Source organism: Primulina tabacum, chromosome 6 (assembly GCF_025594145.1).
Source record: "Primulina tabacum isolate GXHZ01 chromosome 6, ASM2559414v2, whole genome shotgun sequence".
In the NCBI taxonomy this organism is placed as follows: domain Eukaryota; kingdom Viridiplantae; phylum Streptophyta; class Magnoliopsida; order Lamiales; family Gesneriaceae; genus Primulina; species Primulina tabacum.
Genome location: NC_134555.1, coordinates 44242011 through 44259703, shown reverse-complemented (window position 1 = coordinate 44259703; position 17693 = coordinate 44242011). Strand labels below are relative to the sequence as shown.

At 39.5% G+C, this 17693-nt stretch overlaps 1 protein-coding gene across 1 annotated transcript; it reads left to right on the top strand.

The window, feature by feature from the left end:
* The first annotated feature begins 9704 nt into the window (after positions 1-9704).
* Positions 9705-12549, top strand: LOC142550316 (uncharacterized). The gene is made up of 6 exons (XM_075659540.1): positions 9705-9944; positions 10158-10316; positions 10491-10714; positions 10975-11179; positions 11319-11437; positions 11556-12549. The coding sequence occupies exons 1-6, from the start codon at positions 9705-9707 to the stop codon at positions 12547-12549; spliced, it is 1941 nt and encodes a 646-aa protein (XP_075515655.1).
* Positions 12550-17693: the final 5144 nt, after the last annotated feature.

Below are 17693 nucleotides of genomic sequence, written 5' to 3'. Positions count from 1 at the left end.
GAGAAAACCTTTCGGGTGTATTCTTTGTTCAGTTCTCACACGAACACACTCCACCTGAAACGTCTGCCATTTTTATTGTTTTAAAAGTACTAGATTTTTTTTTCCCTCAAATTTTCGGCCATGTACTTAAACTCCATGAAAATATTTTTATAAAATATTTTACCCTTTAAAATAAAACATCAACCAACTAGCATTTTAAAATCAAGTGAAATAGTCATAAAAATGAAATCGTCTACTGTTTTACCAAACTTAAAAAGCAATAATTTGAAATTTATAGCCCACACTAAACCTCTCAAAAATATCTCAAAAGCATAAATAAATAGTCTTAAAATCTTTAACGTAAGTCATGAATCATAATCGTAAATGCGGAAAAGTAGAAGCGCTGGTCCTCGGGTTGTGTGCACCGACAGTCCAGCAAAATCATCCATCAAGACCTCCCTCAACATCACATGCATCCATCACACCTAGTGAGTCTAAATACTCAACACACCATTATCTTTATAACAAGTAATACATAAAAACACATGCAACAGTGAAAATACTTTTACGTAAAAATAACATTTTCATGACATGCATAAATAAACCTTAACTTTTTCTTTTTCCTCAACATGACATAAAACCTTTAACATGATCACAAACATTTTCTTTTTCCTTTTCCTTTATTGAATTCAGATCGTTAATTGTGACTTTCCTCAACATGACATAACCCTCAAAAATCAATGGATCCATCTACATGTAACCACAGTACTGGGCGGCGGGGACATCAGCGACACTCTCACCGGTCAACTGAGCCTTGGTCTATCCTTTTTCGAATAGAAATACGATCGTCGGGGTTCCCTCTGGGACATTTTCTCATAAATAGGTTCCCTCTGGGGCCTCTTCCTATCACGTAAAAATTCCTTATACATTTAAAAAAAATCATAATTTAATCATGAACATTTCATAAACATTTAAAAATAATCTTAATATCATAAAAACAGCATTTAGGGCACTGCCATGACGTTTACTTATTTCTAGGTGTAAAAAGACTGTTTTACCCCTAGACGTAAAATTCCTCAAATTTGACTTAACATGTCCCAAATAATCATTTAAGCCTAAATTAATTTTTCCATAATTTTATTTAGCTTAAATATTAAACTTTTACTTTTATCTTTAATTAATTGTTTTGACGGTATTTTAATTCCGAAAAATCTCAAACTTTAATATAAAATTCCTAAATTCAAAACTTAGTCTTTTTATATTATTTTAGCCTTTATGAACCACGACTCGACCCCCGTGAGCCGTTTTTCAATTTTATTCTAGTTAAAGACCCTAATATGACACCTAAACTTCGACCCAAAGCCAACTTTCGATTTTCACAAGTCACCCCCGAACCATGTTGATCCAAAACAAGACCAACATCCTAGAGTATCCTACTAGACCCTTAGACCACTAAGAACCCATCCCAAAACCCAAAAACGAAATCCCCTAATTCACCCCTATGCTGGCCGAGAGTTTCATGAAGCATGGACTCTAAGTTTTGGTGTCTAGGACTCTAGCCCATGACTTGGCCCTCTAACCAACATCTCCATCACTCGCCTAGGACCCTTAGGACACACCCTGATCCAGCCCTTGAACCCCAAGCGGAGCCCCACGTCTCCTGTGCAAGCGCTGAATCCTGCGCACGACAGGAAGGCTCTCGGGTATGAGTCTTGCTTGGCGAGGACTCCTCCCAGCCCACATGACTCGAGTCCTAGCATGGCTAGGACTCCTCCCTGACCTCTCACAGACCCTGGCTAAGCCCTGACTCAAGCCAAGACCAAGCCAACCCCTCCCTCATGAAACCCGATCACCCTTAACCCCATGACATCAACTTACGGTTTTCCTGGTTTCTTTTGATTTATGCCATGATTTGTTGATTGGTTAGGACTCTAGTTCATATGAAAGCTTTGCTTAAACATAATATGACATCATGGCAGCCCCTTAACATGCCTATAACAAGTTTTTGGATCAAACCTCATGAAGTTAATACATGCAAGTGCAATAATTTGAAAATACATAAAAGTGGCTTCATGTACTTCATGCGTACAATATTTAAACAATATTATGATATGATGGATGAGAAAAGGAGATGTATGGCGTGTCTTTGCGTTTTATACGCACGAAATAACGTTGACGACGAACAACGGTGTGAAACCTTTGGCTTGTTTTCCTTGGACCCTTCGAACTTCTCTTCCAAAAAGCCAAGAGTATAGTGCCGTGTGTGTTGTGAGTCGGGAGAGAGTTTTTCAGAATATTAAAAGTGGGAGGCGTGAGTTTTTTTGGTTGCATGGTGTAGGGTTTTTAGGTATTATTATAATAAATAGCTAATTAAATACTAATAAGGCTTTAGGCCTATTAAGCCTCTAAATTAAGTCCATTAGTTTTAATTAGGATTAAATAAAATATTAACAAAGTTTTTGTTTAAATAAATTTGCGAATTTATTAGTCGGGTTGCCAAAAAGCTCGTAATTTTGTTGAAAAACCAACGCCGATAAAATTTAAGTTCTGGCGTATAAAATCATCTCAAAACCCCTTATTTTCAAAAATATGAAAACCATTAACCATAATTTAAATAATTAAAAACAATTATCTAATAAAAGCATTTTACATTTTTCAGCCATCGGTCTCCGTTCCTCAATCGCAACTCGAATACCCTTTAAAAATATATTTTAATGCAAACATGCAGAAAAATATTTTTTAAACATGTAAATATGCACAACATAATTAAGTAATGCAATTACAAAAATTAATAAAATACAAAAGAATTTAATAATTACATGCATGTGATTTACGTGGACCTCAAAATTTTCGGGACGTTACACCACCACTCAAATACAGTCTTGCACAAAGACAATAAACTTGTGTATGTAGTCTTTGACACATAGACGTTAAAGAAGTGTTGGCTGGAAGGTGCTGCCTTCATTCTAGACTAGGAGTTCAGTTTGGCAGTGGGTAAGTCCTAAGCTGGGTGGGTTTGTACAAGTAGTTATATAAATCAAAGTCTTCTAGTGAATCCTACCCGAGATGGTAGAAGAGGTGACGTAAGAGCAGTTGAAGTCTCCAAACATCTATAAATATATCTTGTGTATTTAACTGATTAACTGTTATTTTCAAACTGTTTGGATTAGCAAGAGTATCCGTCAATTCAGTTCTTACCATAACTGAACTGATGTATGCGAAAACCGATCTCCCTTATTTCAGTTATTCAGTTTACATAAGTTAAACGTTTTCAAATATAACAGCTTTCTTCACGAAAGATTACTTCGAATATTTTCCGCTTGGTCTTAAACCCAAACTCAATTTAATTCATCGGTGTTAACATTCTTAGAACACGAGCTATTGCAACTCATTGGAGAATTTAGTGTTTGAAGCATCTCAAAGATGCTCAGCACACGATCCTTCACCTTTTAATCCATATTGTTTTCTTACAAGCTTGATAGCAGCCATATATTTTGCATGCGTTGTAGAAAACGCCACAACTATTTGCAGTTTTGAAACCCAGCTTACTGCTCCTTTGCAAGTGTAAACACATAATCAGTAGTAGATTTTCTCTTGTCAGGATCACCTACATAATCTGAATCGACATAGCCTCTTAGTGTAAAATACGATCCTCCATAACATAATGCAGCATTTGAAGTACCCTTAATGTAGCTATGGATCCTCTTAACATTGTTCCGATTCTCTCGTCAAGGATTCGTCATGTACCGACTAACTGCTCTCATCGCTTGAGCAATGTCTGTTCTTGTACAGATCATGGCAAACATCGAACTTCGCACTGCTGATGCATATAGTATTCGAGACATCTCCATCATGTCACCTTCACTGCTAGAACACATATCGGAGGATAACTTGAAGTTAACATGAAGAGAAGTTAAGATTGACTAACTATCTTACAAATTGAAGCGTTGCAAGACTTTCTTCAAATAATTTTTCTGGGAAAATCAAGTCTTTCTATTATTTCTGTCTTTGTAAACTTGCGTCCCTAGAATTTTGTTTGCTAGTCTCAAGTCCTTCATATCAAATTCCCTAGCAACTGTGCCTTCAATTCTTGGACCTGATATTTGTTAGGGTCTGCTATCAATATGTCGTCTACATACAATATCAAAATGATATAATCATCAACATATCTCTTGAAATATGTACAAGAGTCTGCACTAAGTCTATTATATCCAAGGTTCATGACATAATAATCAAATATCTTGTACCAAAACCTCGGCAACTGTTTGAGATCCTACAAAGATTTTTTCAACATGCAAACCAAATCCTCTTTCCCCTTTTCCACAAAACCTTCTGGCTGAAGCATATAGATTTATTTTTCAAGATCTCCATGAAGAAATGCAATTTTCACATATAGCTGTTCTAGATATAAGTGAAACACTGCACACAATGTCCACACTACTCTAACTTTTGTAAGCCGAACCCACAAAAGAAAATATCTCATTTAAGTCAATGCCTTATTTCTGAGCATATTTTTTATCATCAATCTAGCACGATATCGCTCTACTTGGTTATTGTCATCATGTTTGATCTTATAGACTCATCTGTTACTAATGACTTTCCTCTTTTGTTTTAGTATAACAAGATCCCAAGTTTTATTTATGTCTAATGCATCCAATTCTTCCTGCATTGTTGTCATCGACATGAATACATCTGAGCTTTGGGTAGCCTCATGGAAACTCGATGACTCACCATCCTCTGTTACTAGACAACATCCAATATTGGTTTCAATGACATAATCTAAAAGCCAACATGTTGGTCTTCTGTCTCGAGTTGACTACTTCACATTGAAAAACTCATACTCAACATGTTCTTGTTCTTCGTGCTCCGGTACTTCTTCACAATAAATTTTGGTTTATGTTTTTCTTATTTTCCACCTGAATTATAGTAGTTTCTGAATTTAGCGTGCTATTTTCTCCCTTTACTTTATCTTCTCTATACAGAATGTACGCATGAATTCCAAATATATGCAAGTGAGAATAATCAACTTGCTTCCAAATCCACATCTCCATCGGAGTCTTTATATCAATCGCCACTAAACGAGAACGATTGATGATATAACTAACGGTCTTGACTGCTTTTGCACAAAATGACTTAGCTAAACATGTAGTCTTCAACATGGCTATTGTTTTGTCCAATAAGGTAATGTTCATCCGCTCCCCCACTCCATTCTGTTGAGGTGTGTAAACCATCATGAAATGTATTTTGATACCTTTATATTGGCAAAATGCATCAAATTTGTCACTGATATATGTTCTTTCATTTTCAGTCCTCGAACAGTTGATTTTTATTTCAGAATAAAGTTCAACCCGCGCTTTGAAATTTTTTAAGGCTTGGAAAACATCTGATTTGTTTTTTATTGGATATACCCAACATCTCCTAGAGAAATCATCAATGAACGAGACAAAGTATCTCACTCCTCCTAGGGATACATTTGGTGCTTGACAAACATCAAAACAAATTCCAATATGTTTTTACTTCTTGCAGTAGAAGTGATAAACTTTAATTTATGATGTTTAAAGGTAACACAAGCCCGAGCTTTCTATGCCATAACACTGTTAATTCTTTTCCTGCATCAATAGATGCAACCGCTAATTTCGTGTCTTTGTGTATCTCTCCCAAAATTGCATACAAATTTGCAACAATCTTTTTCGCCTTCATAACCACAAGCGTGAGTCCTTCACCATTTTCATTATCATGTTCTCGATACAGGTTTTGCACTCGATATCATGCAATTGCCCCAAGGACAAAAGATTCTTCGTCAGCCCTTTCACGTGTCGTACATCTTGTATGGTGCAAATGGTTCCAATAAACATTTTTATTTTGATGGTATCGAGCACAACAATTTTTAGAGGATGATCATTTCTCATGAATATAGATACTCCTGAGACTTGTTCATACTGATCGAACCATTTTTTTCGAGACGTCATGTGTCACGTCACTCCTGAATCTATAATCTATGTGTCACAAAATTTGTGTATGCCTTCTGTAACTTTTGTTGACTCGTTGAATAATATTTTACCACCGTCTGAAGTACTAGCCACATTTCCTTAAGAACTCTTCTCGATACGCGTACACTCTTTGTTGAAGTGCCATTTACCGCCCTATTTAAAGCAGTAAATATTTTTCTTCTTACTTATTGATTTTGATCTATCTCACTTTTGGCTTTCACTAGAGTCACGGTTTATAAATTCCTCTTATCATCATTAAAGACTCTACTTTCTTCGAAGTTGCTAACCTATCTTCCTTATTCTTGTGTCAACTTTCTTCTCCGAGAAGTACAATTAAGATATTATTGAATTTTAAAGATCTCATAAGGAAATTGTTGATTAAGTTGATGATAAATTGATATCAAAAGAGCATAAAAAATTCTCTTTGAGAAAATCTTGTTGTATAGTGACTTGACATCGTATATTTTTTTCAAAGTATCCCAAATATCTTTTGCCGTCTTTATCTTTGAGATATTTGACAGTACTTTGTCTGCTATAGCCAAATGTAAATTGCCAACAATATTAACATTCATCACATTCCACTTCCTATCGTCTGTCATTTCCCTTGGTCTATCTCTAATAACCGCAAAGCAATTTTCCTTTCTTAAAATTGCTTGTGTATTTACTTTCGACGATATAAAATTGTTCTCACCGAACTTTGCTATCTCGTACATGACCGCCATTATGTTTACAACAATTTAATAGAATGGACAAAATAATCTTGCCTTAATAAAAAAATCTTTTCTGATATGGAAGATCAGACAATGCTGCAACCACAGAACATACTCAGAATTTTAAGAAATTTTATATCAAAGCTCTGATACTACTTGTTGATACCAAATATGACATCTTGAGATATAAATATGAAAACAAAGAATAAAATTGGGCACCGAGATTTATGTGGAAAATCACTAAAATTATTATGGTAAAAATCACGAACAAGATGAAAAGAATTAACTACAATATTTTATAGTGTACAACGACTCACTGTATTTATAAAGATAACACCATCTGTTAATATAAAATAACAAAACACCTCACAAATATTATAGAACAACACACTCAAATAAGAAAATATTGATATGAGAGAAGAACTCGAGAATGAGATGCTGTGAAATGAGATAATAATGCTCTATTTATAGAGCTCCATTGTCCACGTGAAAAAACATGTTTCTTTCTTCAATTTTGCTGCACAAAGATACTGAAGTTTACGTTGCATAATGATGACAACCAACCACCACCATCAATGCATTGTTTACTACTGTTCATAATTTGCCGACATCATCGAATACACCATTGTTCCAAAAAAAGTAATAAGAATAACACATATTTCCATTTAAGGAATCTCTCTCTCTCCTTCTCTAAATATATGTAGTGATACACTCTTTCCTATCACATGGTGCTTTCTATGTGAGGCTTGCGATGTTCTTGGAGGAGAATTCTGCAAGCCCGCTTACTAGATGGGCATATGCCAACTTATCTACTTACTTTCGATGCATGATATTTGTACCCTCTCTCTAATACTGCATAAATGAATAAATGCTTGTTTCTTGTTACCAAACCAAAAGAATCTACTCATCAATTTTCATCTTCCGCTCAATACAAATGCAACACCCAAGTTTATGTTCCATTATTTGTTATAGTTATCATCGCTTCACACCACTCCGATCCATTGTCAGCTAAAAGATGCCAAAGTGTTTCTATCAACCCTTTGGTTACATAAAACAAGATTTTTAATTTGAAGCAAGTAATTAGTGTTGTGACCAGATGTTTCTTATTGTCCAGCAGATTACATACATTTACAGGTGGTTGGGTAATACATAACACGAGTTTGAATGCTTTGTGAAAATAAACGACATTTCAATTCCTCCACGCGAGAAAGAACTACCATATCCATATGCATGTATATACCGAGTTTCATTTGTAAAATACAACAATTTTAATTTGTAATTTTTCTTGTTAATAATCAATTTATATAGAAAATGGATCTTGGGTTGTGATTCATATAGTTTTGTATTTTGTAAAGAAAAACAAACACATGAATGCTAAAACAATCAAGTAGGCAGGCACATGGGCTCGTCGTAGTCTACTCCTGCTCAATTGCCCTCTGAAGATGAACCCGACGGCAACACGATTGATACCCTCGGAAGAGCCCGGGTCATTGATGACCCGGGAAAGTAAATGGATTGGCCAGATCATGGTAGGATTGCAGAAAAGGCTCATAAGTAACCGGGCATGTGAGTGCCCGAGATGTCATTTATCCGGGCAACCAGAGGCCCGAGCTCTCGAGCGAATTCCCGGGTAATGACTCTATACTCGAGTGCAAAAGCAGGTAATATCTTTTCTCGATTAGCGTACATGGCAGTATCTTACTGATTTGACACAATGGAAACGTCAAGGGGGCGTGACAGCAAGTAGGTGACGGCTAAGAGTGATAAGTAGGCACTGAAAACAAGGAAAAGTCATCATTTTTCTTCCTATAAATAGCAGGTTTCCTTTGCATTTATTTCATTGAGATACATTGACATATATGCACACCAGTATTTATTTCTCTACACTGGTTTTCTGTATCTTAAACCTGCTGACTTAAGCATCGGAGTGGCCACACCAGACACACCTCCGGCGCCCATTCACGAGGTCATCTTCTTGTATGCAGGACGCGGTTGCAGCCATATCCTACAAATATACCTTCACCACAAGATATATTTCCTCGATCATTTTTCCCTAACAAAACTCTTATTCGATTTGGTGGATTGACCCGACCCAACTTACCCAATTCACTCGGATCACATCATTGGCACCGTCTGTGGGAATTTGAGCTCAAGACGTAGACATGGCTCCTACCAGAAGAACTAATCAAGATAACTCTCGGGTTCCTGGAGATAATCCACTTCTCTCTGGACAAAGTGGTCCTCCACTTACTGGACCTCAGCCCACTATCACTCTATAACCTGAGGAGTTGGCTCATATTATATCCGATACCGTCGAGAAGGTCATAGCAAGAAGGCCCCTTCTCATCATTCTACTCAGCCAGAGCGGGAGCAGGAGCGAGATCAAGGAGGAGGGGAAGATGAGGTGAGAGTGGAGGAGAGGGAGTCCAGTGCTGCTTCCAAGTCTCCTACTGTGGCCAAAGAGTTGGAGGAATTGAGGAGAAAGATGAAGATCTTGGAGGGATAGGTCGGTGATCGAAACAATTCTTGGGCAATCACTAAGGGATGCCCTTTTGTTGATGCCATCGTCCGGGAACCTCTGCCCGGGCATTTCAAATCCAAGAAGATCAAGGATTATGATGGTAATGCTGATCCTGAGGAGCATCTGGCCCGCTTTGAGAATATGTCAATGTTCCATTGCTATTGGGATAGAATCAAGTGCAAAGTGTTCTTAACTACTCTGGTGGACTCGGCCCAGAGGTGGTGTGAAGGATTGTCCCCTCAAAGCACCCAGTCTTTCGAAAACTTTCAAAAATTATTTTTGCACCACTTCAGCAGCAGCAAGAAGTATAAAAGAATTGCTTTCAGTCTATTTGAAGTAAATTACAGTCCCGAAGTTGCTTTGGATGTTCCTTTCTGTGCCCTCAAGACAAAGACTACTGCATTTACTCAGGATCTACGGGAAGAGAAATTTTTCTGATCTCTAACCAAGAAAGCGACTGGGGAGTTTGAAGATCTTTTGGCCCGGGCGGAAAAATAGATCAACATGGAAGAGGCTCAGAAGCAGAAGCGGGATACTCTGAAGAGAGAAAAAAGTGACCGGGTGGTAAGACCCGAGGAGAGAGCTCATAAGAAGGTCAATTCCGGGAATTTTTTCCATCATGTGCCTTTGAGAATTGCTCGGGACATGGACGTCCAGGAGTGTAGCATGGAGAGATCGAGTGACCTGCACCCCCCTCAGCAATCTGCCAGACCCGAGAAGAAGGGATTATGTACACACCACAAAGTGTGTTTTCATAATAAAATGAATGTCGGACGCTGAAAAGGGATTATGTCCAGCCTACTGCCATAGGATATAATACATCAAATAAAAGACCGAGATTGCCACCCTGGACAACTCATCGTCCACGAACTAGTGCCCGAGAGGATGTGCGAAGTGCCCCAAGTGGGAGGAGAAATCAAGAGCCTAAGAGGAAGAAGGCCTCATCCCCTGCCTTAGATTTTCGGAGGCTCTACCGATGATGATTCTAATCGGGCTCAAAAAGCCCGGGGTAGGAGGGAGTGCTTGGAAGTTGAGGGAGTAAAGAGGAATGACTTGTTTATCAGCTTTGGTCCAGATGATCTTCGGGTTGTCAGTCTGCCTCATAATGGCGCCCTGGTAATCCATGCTTGAGTTGCCAATTATGATGTTATGAGGATCTTTGTTGATTTAGGCAGTTCTGTAAATGTTATCTTCAAGGAAGCCTTGGTGCAGATGGATTTACTATCCACCCGGGTCAGTTTATTAAATTGTTTAAAAACTAACATTAATGTCTTTGCCTGGTCCCAGCAGGAATTAGTCGGGATTTCACCCCTGATAGCTGAGCATAATTTGAATATCATCCCGAGATCCCAGCCGGTGAGACAAAAGAAGAGACACTTTGGTCCTGAGAAGGACAAAGTAATTGATGAGAAGGTCCGCGAATTGTTGCAGGCCGTCCACATTCGGGAAATACAATTTCCTATCAGACTCTCGAATGTGGTGTTGATTCCAAAAGCTGCTGGAAAGTGGAGGATGTGTGTGGATTTTAGGGATCTCGACAAATCTTGTCCAAAGATCATTATCCTCTGTCCCGGATTGATCAGTTGGTGGATTCCACCTCTAGCTATGAACTGCTCAGTTTTATGAATGCTTACCAAGGGTACCATCAAATTCCTCTGGCCAAGAATGATCAAGACAATGCTAGCTTCATTACCACGGGAGGCATATTTTGTTATGTAGTCATGCTTTTCGGGTTTAAAAATGTGAGAGCTACGTATTAGCGTCTAATGAATAGAGTATTTGAGAAGCAATTGGGGAAGAATGTTGAAGTATATGTTGATGATATATTGGGCAAGTCTCGAGAGATTTCTTGTTTTATTTCTAATCTGGAAGAGACGTTCGCCACCATCATGCATTATGGAATAAAACTAGCTAAATGCATTTTTGGGGTAAAGAGTAGCAAGTTATTGGATTTTGTGGTGACTGATCGAGGAATCGAGGTAAATCATAAAAGTCAAGTCAGTGCTACACATGTCATCCCCTCGATCTGTCTGAGAAGTACAAAAGTTGACCGGAAGAATTGTTTCACTTTCCCGGTTCATATCGCGATCTGCACATCGAAGTTATCCATTCTTTCAGATCCTTCGAAAGGCACAAAAATTTTGTTGGAATGACGGGTGTGAGAAAGCATTCAAAAATCTCAAAAATCACTTAGCGGAGCTTCCAATCTTGGTAAAGCCAGAGCCCGAGGAAAAATTGTTTGTTTATTTATTCACCACAGATTATGTTGTCAGTTCAGTACTTATACGGGAAGAAGGCTTCAACCAAAATCATGTGTGTTATGTCAGTTCACGCTCTCAAATGAGCCTAACTCAGGTACAACGAAGTGAAAAGGATAGCCCTGGCCCTGGTCATGACTGCCCGGAAGTTACGACCTTATTTTCTCTCGCATCCGATCATTATGCTTACAAACAGTCCTTTCGAGAGAATCATGACTCACCCTGAGGTTTCTGGAAGAATGGTGAAATGGACAGTGGAGTTGGGAAAGTATGATATGGAGTACAAGCCTCGGGCCGCCATCAAAGCACATGCCCTATCAGATTACCTCTTGGAAATGACTCAGCCAAATGAGGAAGAAGTGTGGAGAGTATTTGTGGGTGGAGAAGCCAATCTAATTGGATGTGGAGTTGGGGTGGTCATAACAGCACCCTCGGGAGAAAAAAATAAGTTGGCTCTAAGAATTGACTCATGGTTCACCAACAATGATGCAGAATATGAAGCTATTCTCGCCGGCATACGTGCTGCCTGGGAAGTAAGAGCCTCCCGAATCATTCTTTACTCCGATTTACAAATAGTCACTCAACAGATAAAGGGCATTTATGAAGCTAAGAATGACAAAATGCTCAAGTACTTACAACTTATTAAAACCCAAGCAAAATCATTAGTTGATTGGAGCATTGAGCAGATCCCTAGAGACGCCAATGTTGAGGCAGACTCCCTGGCAAAAATGCTTGCTTCCTTGCCAGATGTCAATACCCGAGAGGTTTTATACTTCGCACGGCTGGTTCTTTCCATTGATGAAGACGTACCACCTCCCCGAGAAAGCTCGTGGATGACTCCTCTGATTGAATTCATAACACATGGTAAATTACCAGAGGAGAAAGCCCAAGCCCAGAAGATCAAAAAGCAAGCTCTCAGGTTTGTTCTTTTAAATAAAGTCTTGCACAAGAGATCGTATCAGGGACCTTTATTGAAATGCATTGCTATGGGAGAGGTAGAATATATCCTCCGAGAAATTCATGAAGGCTGTTGTGAGGAACATCTCAGAAGAATAGCATTGGCACGGAAAACAATGCTGGATGGATTCTGATGGCCTAGCATGAGCCAAGATTCTTCCTGGATGGTCCAGGCATGTGAATGGTGTCAACATCATTCCAAATTTCAGCACAGCCCGACCACTCCTATGAAGTCTATCTAGGCATCTTGTCCCTTTGATCGGTGGGGCATGGCTATTGCGGGACCTTTCCCAGTTGCTCGAGCTCAAGAGAAGTTTCTCTTGGTCGCAGTAGCCTACTTCTCAAAATGGGTCGAAGTTGAAACTTTGACTAAAATCACCAAAGAATAAGTGTTGAAATTTCTCTGGAAGAACATTGTATGCCGGTTTGGATCCCCAGAAGTTTAATTTCAGACGATGGAAGACAGTTTCAAGGAAAGAAGATAACGTCTTAGTGCCAAGAAATGAAAATCACTCAGTCTTTCACCTCGTTGCTTATCCCCAAGCATATGGGAAAACAAAGGTAATAAACAGAATTATTGTACATGCCTTGAAAGCCCGACTACAAGGAAAAAGAAAAGACTGGGTGGAAGAATGACCTGGTGTTCTCTTGTCATATAGGACAACACCCCGAGCACCCACTCGAGAAACACCTTTCAATCTGGTATATGATTTTGAAGCAGTCCTACCTGTGAAATGTTGACAATCTTCTACCCTGGTAGAATCTTACCCCGACGATAATGATCAAAGTCGGGCAATGGAACTCAATCTGGTGGAGGAGAAGAGAGATTAGGCAATGATTCGGATGGAAGCTTATCGGAGTCATATTATGAAATATTACAACAAGCGAGTCCAGATCCGAGACTTTCAGATAGGTGATCTGGTAATGAAAAAAGTCAATCCAGCTGAAGATGTGGGTAAATTGGAGGCTTGGTGGGAATGATCCCTTAAAATAATCCGGAAAGTTAGCTCGGGAGCTTTTTATCTGGAAGATGCTCAAGGACGCTCTCTCAAACGTCCATGGAATATTTTTCACTTGAAAAAGTACTATGCTTGAAATGTATCTATTATTTGAAGTGATAATGAAGTTCTTTTCTTCTCAAAAAGTGTGTGAAATATTATATCTAAACTCGGGTGGCATGAAATCCCTTCTATTCATTAAGTCCAGGGACCCGTACCCTAGACCGGGGCTCCATACCCTGGTTACTCATTAAGCCCAGGGCTCCGTACCCTAGCTCGGGGCTCCGCACCTCGACCATTAACCTGGTTATTCATTAAGCCCAGGGCTCCGTACCTTGGCTCGGGACTCCGCACCTTGACCATTCATTAAGTCCAGGGACCTGTACCCTGGCCCGAGGCTCCATACCCTGGTTATTTATTAAGACCAGGACTCTGTACCCTGACTCGGGGCTCCGTACCTCGACCATTCAATAAGTCTCTGGATCCGTACCCTGGCCCGGGGCTCCGTACCCTGGTTATTTAATAAGTTCAGGGACCCGTACCCTGGCCCAAGGCTCCGTGCCCTGGTGATCTAGCTAGCCTTGGAACCTGTACCCTGGCTTGAGGTTTCTTACCCCAACCACTTATTAAAATCAAGGATTCATTCATCAGTTTGAAGGCAGGAGTCCCTGGTCACTTATTAAAAATATCGATTATTTTCCAACACTTAGAAAAATTCAGATATTAAACATTCAAAAGTAGTGTATGAATAAGAAGAATCTAATTATTTCTAAAACATGCTATCTTGCAAGCATTATCAGTTTATCAAAAAAAGTGGAGGATTTTATTAATTTAAAAGGCCGAAGGCCAATATTACAATCAAGAAAAGGAATAAAATTTACAATCCTACTCTAAGTTTATTGGACTTGAGCCTGGCTGCTCTTTTCCTTTGGTGTCCTCCTCCTCTTCTACATCCTTAGGAAAGGATACTATGATCCGTCCAAAATCGAGAAAGTCTTCCCTATCTTCTGGGAGAAGCCCGTCTTCTTCAAATTGCTCTCGGCATTTATGAAGCCAGTCTGGAAAAAAGAGTAGGCCTGATATTCAACTGCCTTCTAGAACTCCTGAGACTGGAGGAAGGAGGCTCGCCACTTATATTGATCGTACTTATAGGCATCCAGGGCAGCCTCAGCATCAATTGTCCGGGATTGCCGACTCTCTACATCGTCAGCCAAGGAGCGGTTCCCTGATTCTAGGAAAGTAATTTGACTCTGCAAATTCTCTACCCGAACCAAGTCGGCTTCAGCATCATCCCGAGCCTTCTTCAGATCTGTCTTAGCCAGCCATTTGCTAGTTGGCCGCGTCCAAGGCAGCTTGGAGGCTAACAACTATTTCTTCGTGAGCTAATCGAACTCGAGATAGCTCTCTTTGGAGTTGCTCGTGAAGCTCTTGAGTGACCCAGGCTCGACCACCTTCTTTGGTAGCCACCGCTGCTACTTCTTCAAAGTCCGACACCAGCATTTGAACACCCTATTTAGAAGGAGTTAGTAAAAAAAAGAGAAAGAGAAAAGAGTAAATTAGAGAAAGGATCCTGTTAGATCCCTCAAAAAGTTTGGGGGTGGGCGGGAGTTCTTCAAATGTGCCTCCTCAACAGGAAGAAGCAGATGCCTAAGGAGTTTGAACCCCACAGAGGAAGCCTCTTCCAAGAAAATATTGTCTCGGACTTCCTGCGAGCTAGGCTGAATAGGCTCGGTGAGAGGTTGTGTGGGGTCCTTAGCTCCTAATCGTTATTACAATGCACTTTGATTAGGGTTAACTAATTCCAGCGGAAAACGAGTTTAAAATTTCTTTACAATGAGCCCAAAAATATCTCTTTTATAATTTGAATACTGAAAATAGTATTTAATCTCAAATCATAAAACACGCCCACACGTAATCAAAGCCAATCACATACAAACAACTCATATCCTCGGGACATGTCCCGGTATATAGATACATATACATATATACTGGGAACAAGACATAAACATAAAACCTCAGCCCAAGCTGTGGCTCCCTCCAGAAGTACCCTCTCCGGTCTCCTGATATCCTGGAGTACCTGCCATTGTCCACACACAAAGATAACAACAGCCCCCCTTGGGGGTGAGCAAAGCTCCGTATGGAACAACCAATCATATATACCACAGATATCTAACCAATGATATATGGTATGCAATGCATGTATGTCGTGGAGGTATCAGGTCAAATGCCCATCCACTGAGCACATGTCAGAATCAAACGAATCGCTATCAAATCAATGCTCGAGCTGGCACACCGGCCAATATGGGATACTCGTATGATAGCGTCGGCAAAGCGCCATCAAATCCCAAATCTCATATCCAATCATATGGGGCCACAATTGTCTATGCTTTACGGGTCATATAATACCGGCATAGCGATTGTGTTCACAAACCCCGGAATCCAATCCAATCATATAAATGTATCCAAGGATCATAGCTCAACATGCATGTCATGTATCGATGTATGCATAAAATGATGTGTGTTAACAAAACATTTACTTTATACATCGATATCTCAATCTCAATGTCATGTATGCCACATCAATCAACAAATAAGGCATATAGACACATAATCTCATTCCAATCAATCAAATCAATCCGACATATATCATATAATACAGATACCTGTCGTATGTTACCCGATCACAACATACCTCAATTCTTCGTTTCCAGTTGATGTAGCCTGAAGATATTGATATTACACTTTATCTACATCAATTACATACTCATTTCAATCAATAACATATTCCAAAATCATTAATATGAGTTTCAAATATCATTTGAAACTTCAAAAATTCATATCAAAACATAATCATATCATAATTCAATCCCGACTTCGAATATGAGTTTCTTGTCGGTTATTCTATCACATATCATAAATTCAACTTCAAATACATGCTATTCCAGCACTTTGATATTTAGAGCTGCTGGAACTAGAAGAAAATTACCTCAGTCAGAAGCCCTCAACGCGACGATCACAAATATATAATTTGTTTCGCGTTTAGACAGCGTTTCGAAGTCGATTCGGACGAAGAAAATCGGAATTCTCTCGTGTCTCTCTCGAAACCGTTGAAAACAAATGAAGAAAACGTACAGTAAACTCGTACTTATCTTCCACCGCTTACCGCGCTCGGGCGGTAGAATTCTCGCGCCCGAGCGCGAGACATTCTGCCCCCGGCTTTCACTTGTACCGCGCTCGGGGCGTCACAAATTACCGCTCGGGCGCGGTGTGTTCTGCCCGAACACTCAAAATTTCTACCTTGGCGCTCGGGCGGTCATTTTCTACCGCCCGGGCGCCACTCGTTCTGTACAATTATTTATGTTTGTACTAAATTGGCGTCCGGCCTCTCCACTCGAGCTCTTACAACGTCAATTCATATTCAATATTCATTTCTCAATTTCATTGTCATAATATACATCAAATGTATAATCACATATCAAATTCATGAATTATCGATAATCATATAGGATTTACGATAATACGATACACGGTCCTTACATTTCTCCCCCTCTTCAAAGATTTCGTCCTCGAAATCTCAAACATCTCAATATACATAACATTGGCAAACACACATATGTCACCAGTTATAGTACATATCAAAACTAAAATCAGAAAAAGGATCAGTATACATCGAATACAATGGAACAGATGTCATAGAATCAAACAAATACGGATACGAATCTCGCATCTTGCTCTCCAATTCCCACATTGATTCTTCAACATCATGTCGTGATCATTGCACTCGTACTAAAGGAATCGATTTATTTCTCAATATCTTTTTCTTTCGATCCATAATTCGAACAGGTTGTTCAACATAGGAAAGAGAAGGATCAAGTTCAACCTCGTCAGGTGCAAGCACATGTGATCGATCTGGTTCATATTTCCTCAACATAGAAACATGAAACACATCGTGAATAGCAGATAGAGCTGGTGGCAATGTCAATCGATACGCAAGATCACCAACTCGATCCAGAATTTCGTATGGACCAACATAACGAGGAGATAGTTTACCTCGCATGCCAAATCGAACAGTGCCTCTAAAGGGAGATATTTTCAAAAACACTTTGTCACCTTTCTGGAATTCCAAGAGTCATCTTCGTTTATTCGCATAACTCGTTTGACGATCCTGAGCAGCTTTCATCCGCTGCCGAATCAACTGAACCTTATCGTTCATTTCCTGTATCATTTCAGGTCCAGTCAATTGTCTCTCACCAATCTCGTCCCAGAATAACGGTGATCTA

What these genes read in the sequence shown, in the direction of transcription:
- LOC142550316 (XM_075659540.1), top strand. Translation starts at nt 9,705, where the DNA reads ATGGAAGAGGCTCAGAAGCAGAAGCGGGATACTCTGAAGAGAGAAAAA. An exon ending in GATTATGTACACACCACAAA is followed by an intron (nt 9,945 to 10,157) that starts GTGTGTTTTCAT and finishes CCCCTGCCTTAG; the next exon opens with ATTTTCGGAGGCTCTACCGA. An exon ending in CCAGAGCCCGAGGAAAAATT is followed by an intron (nt 11,438 to 11,555) that starts GTTTGTTTATTT and finishes AGCCTAACTCAG; the next exon opens with GTACAACGAAGTGAAAAGGA.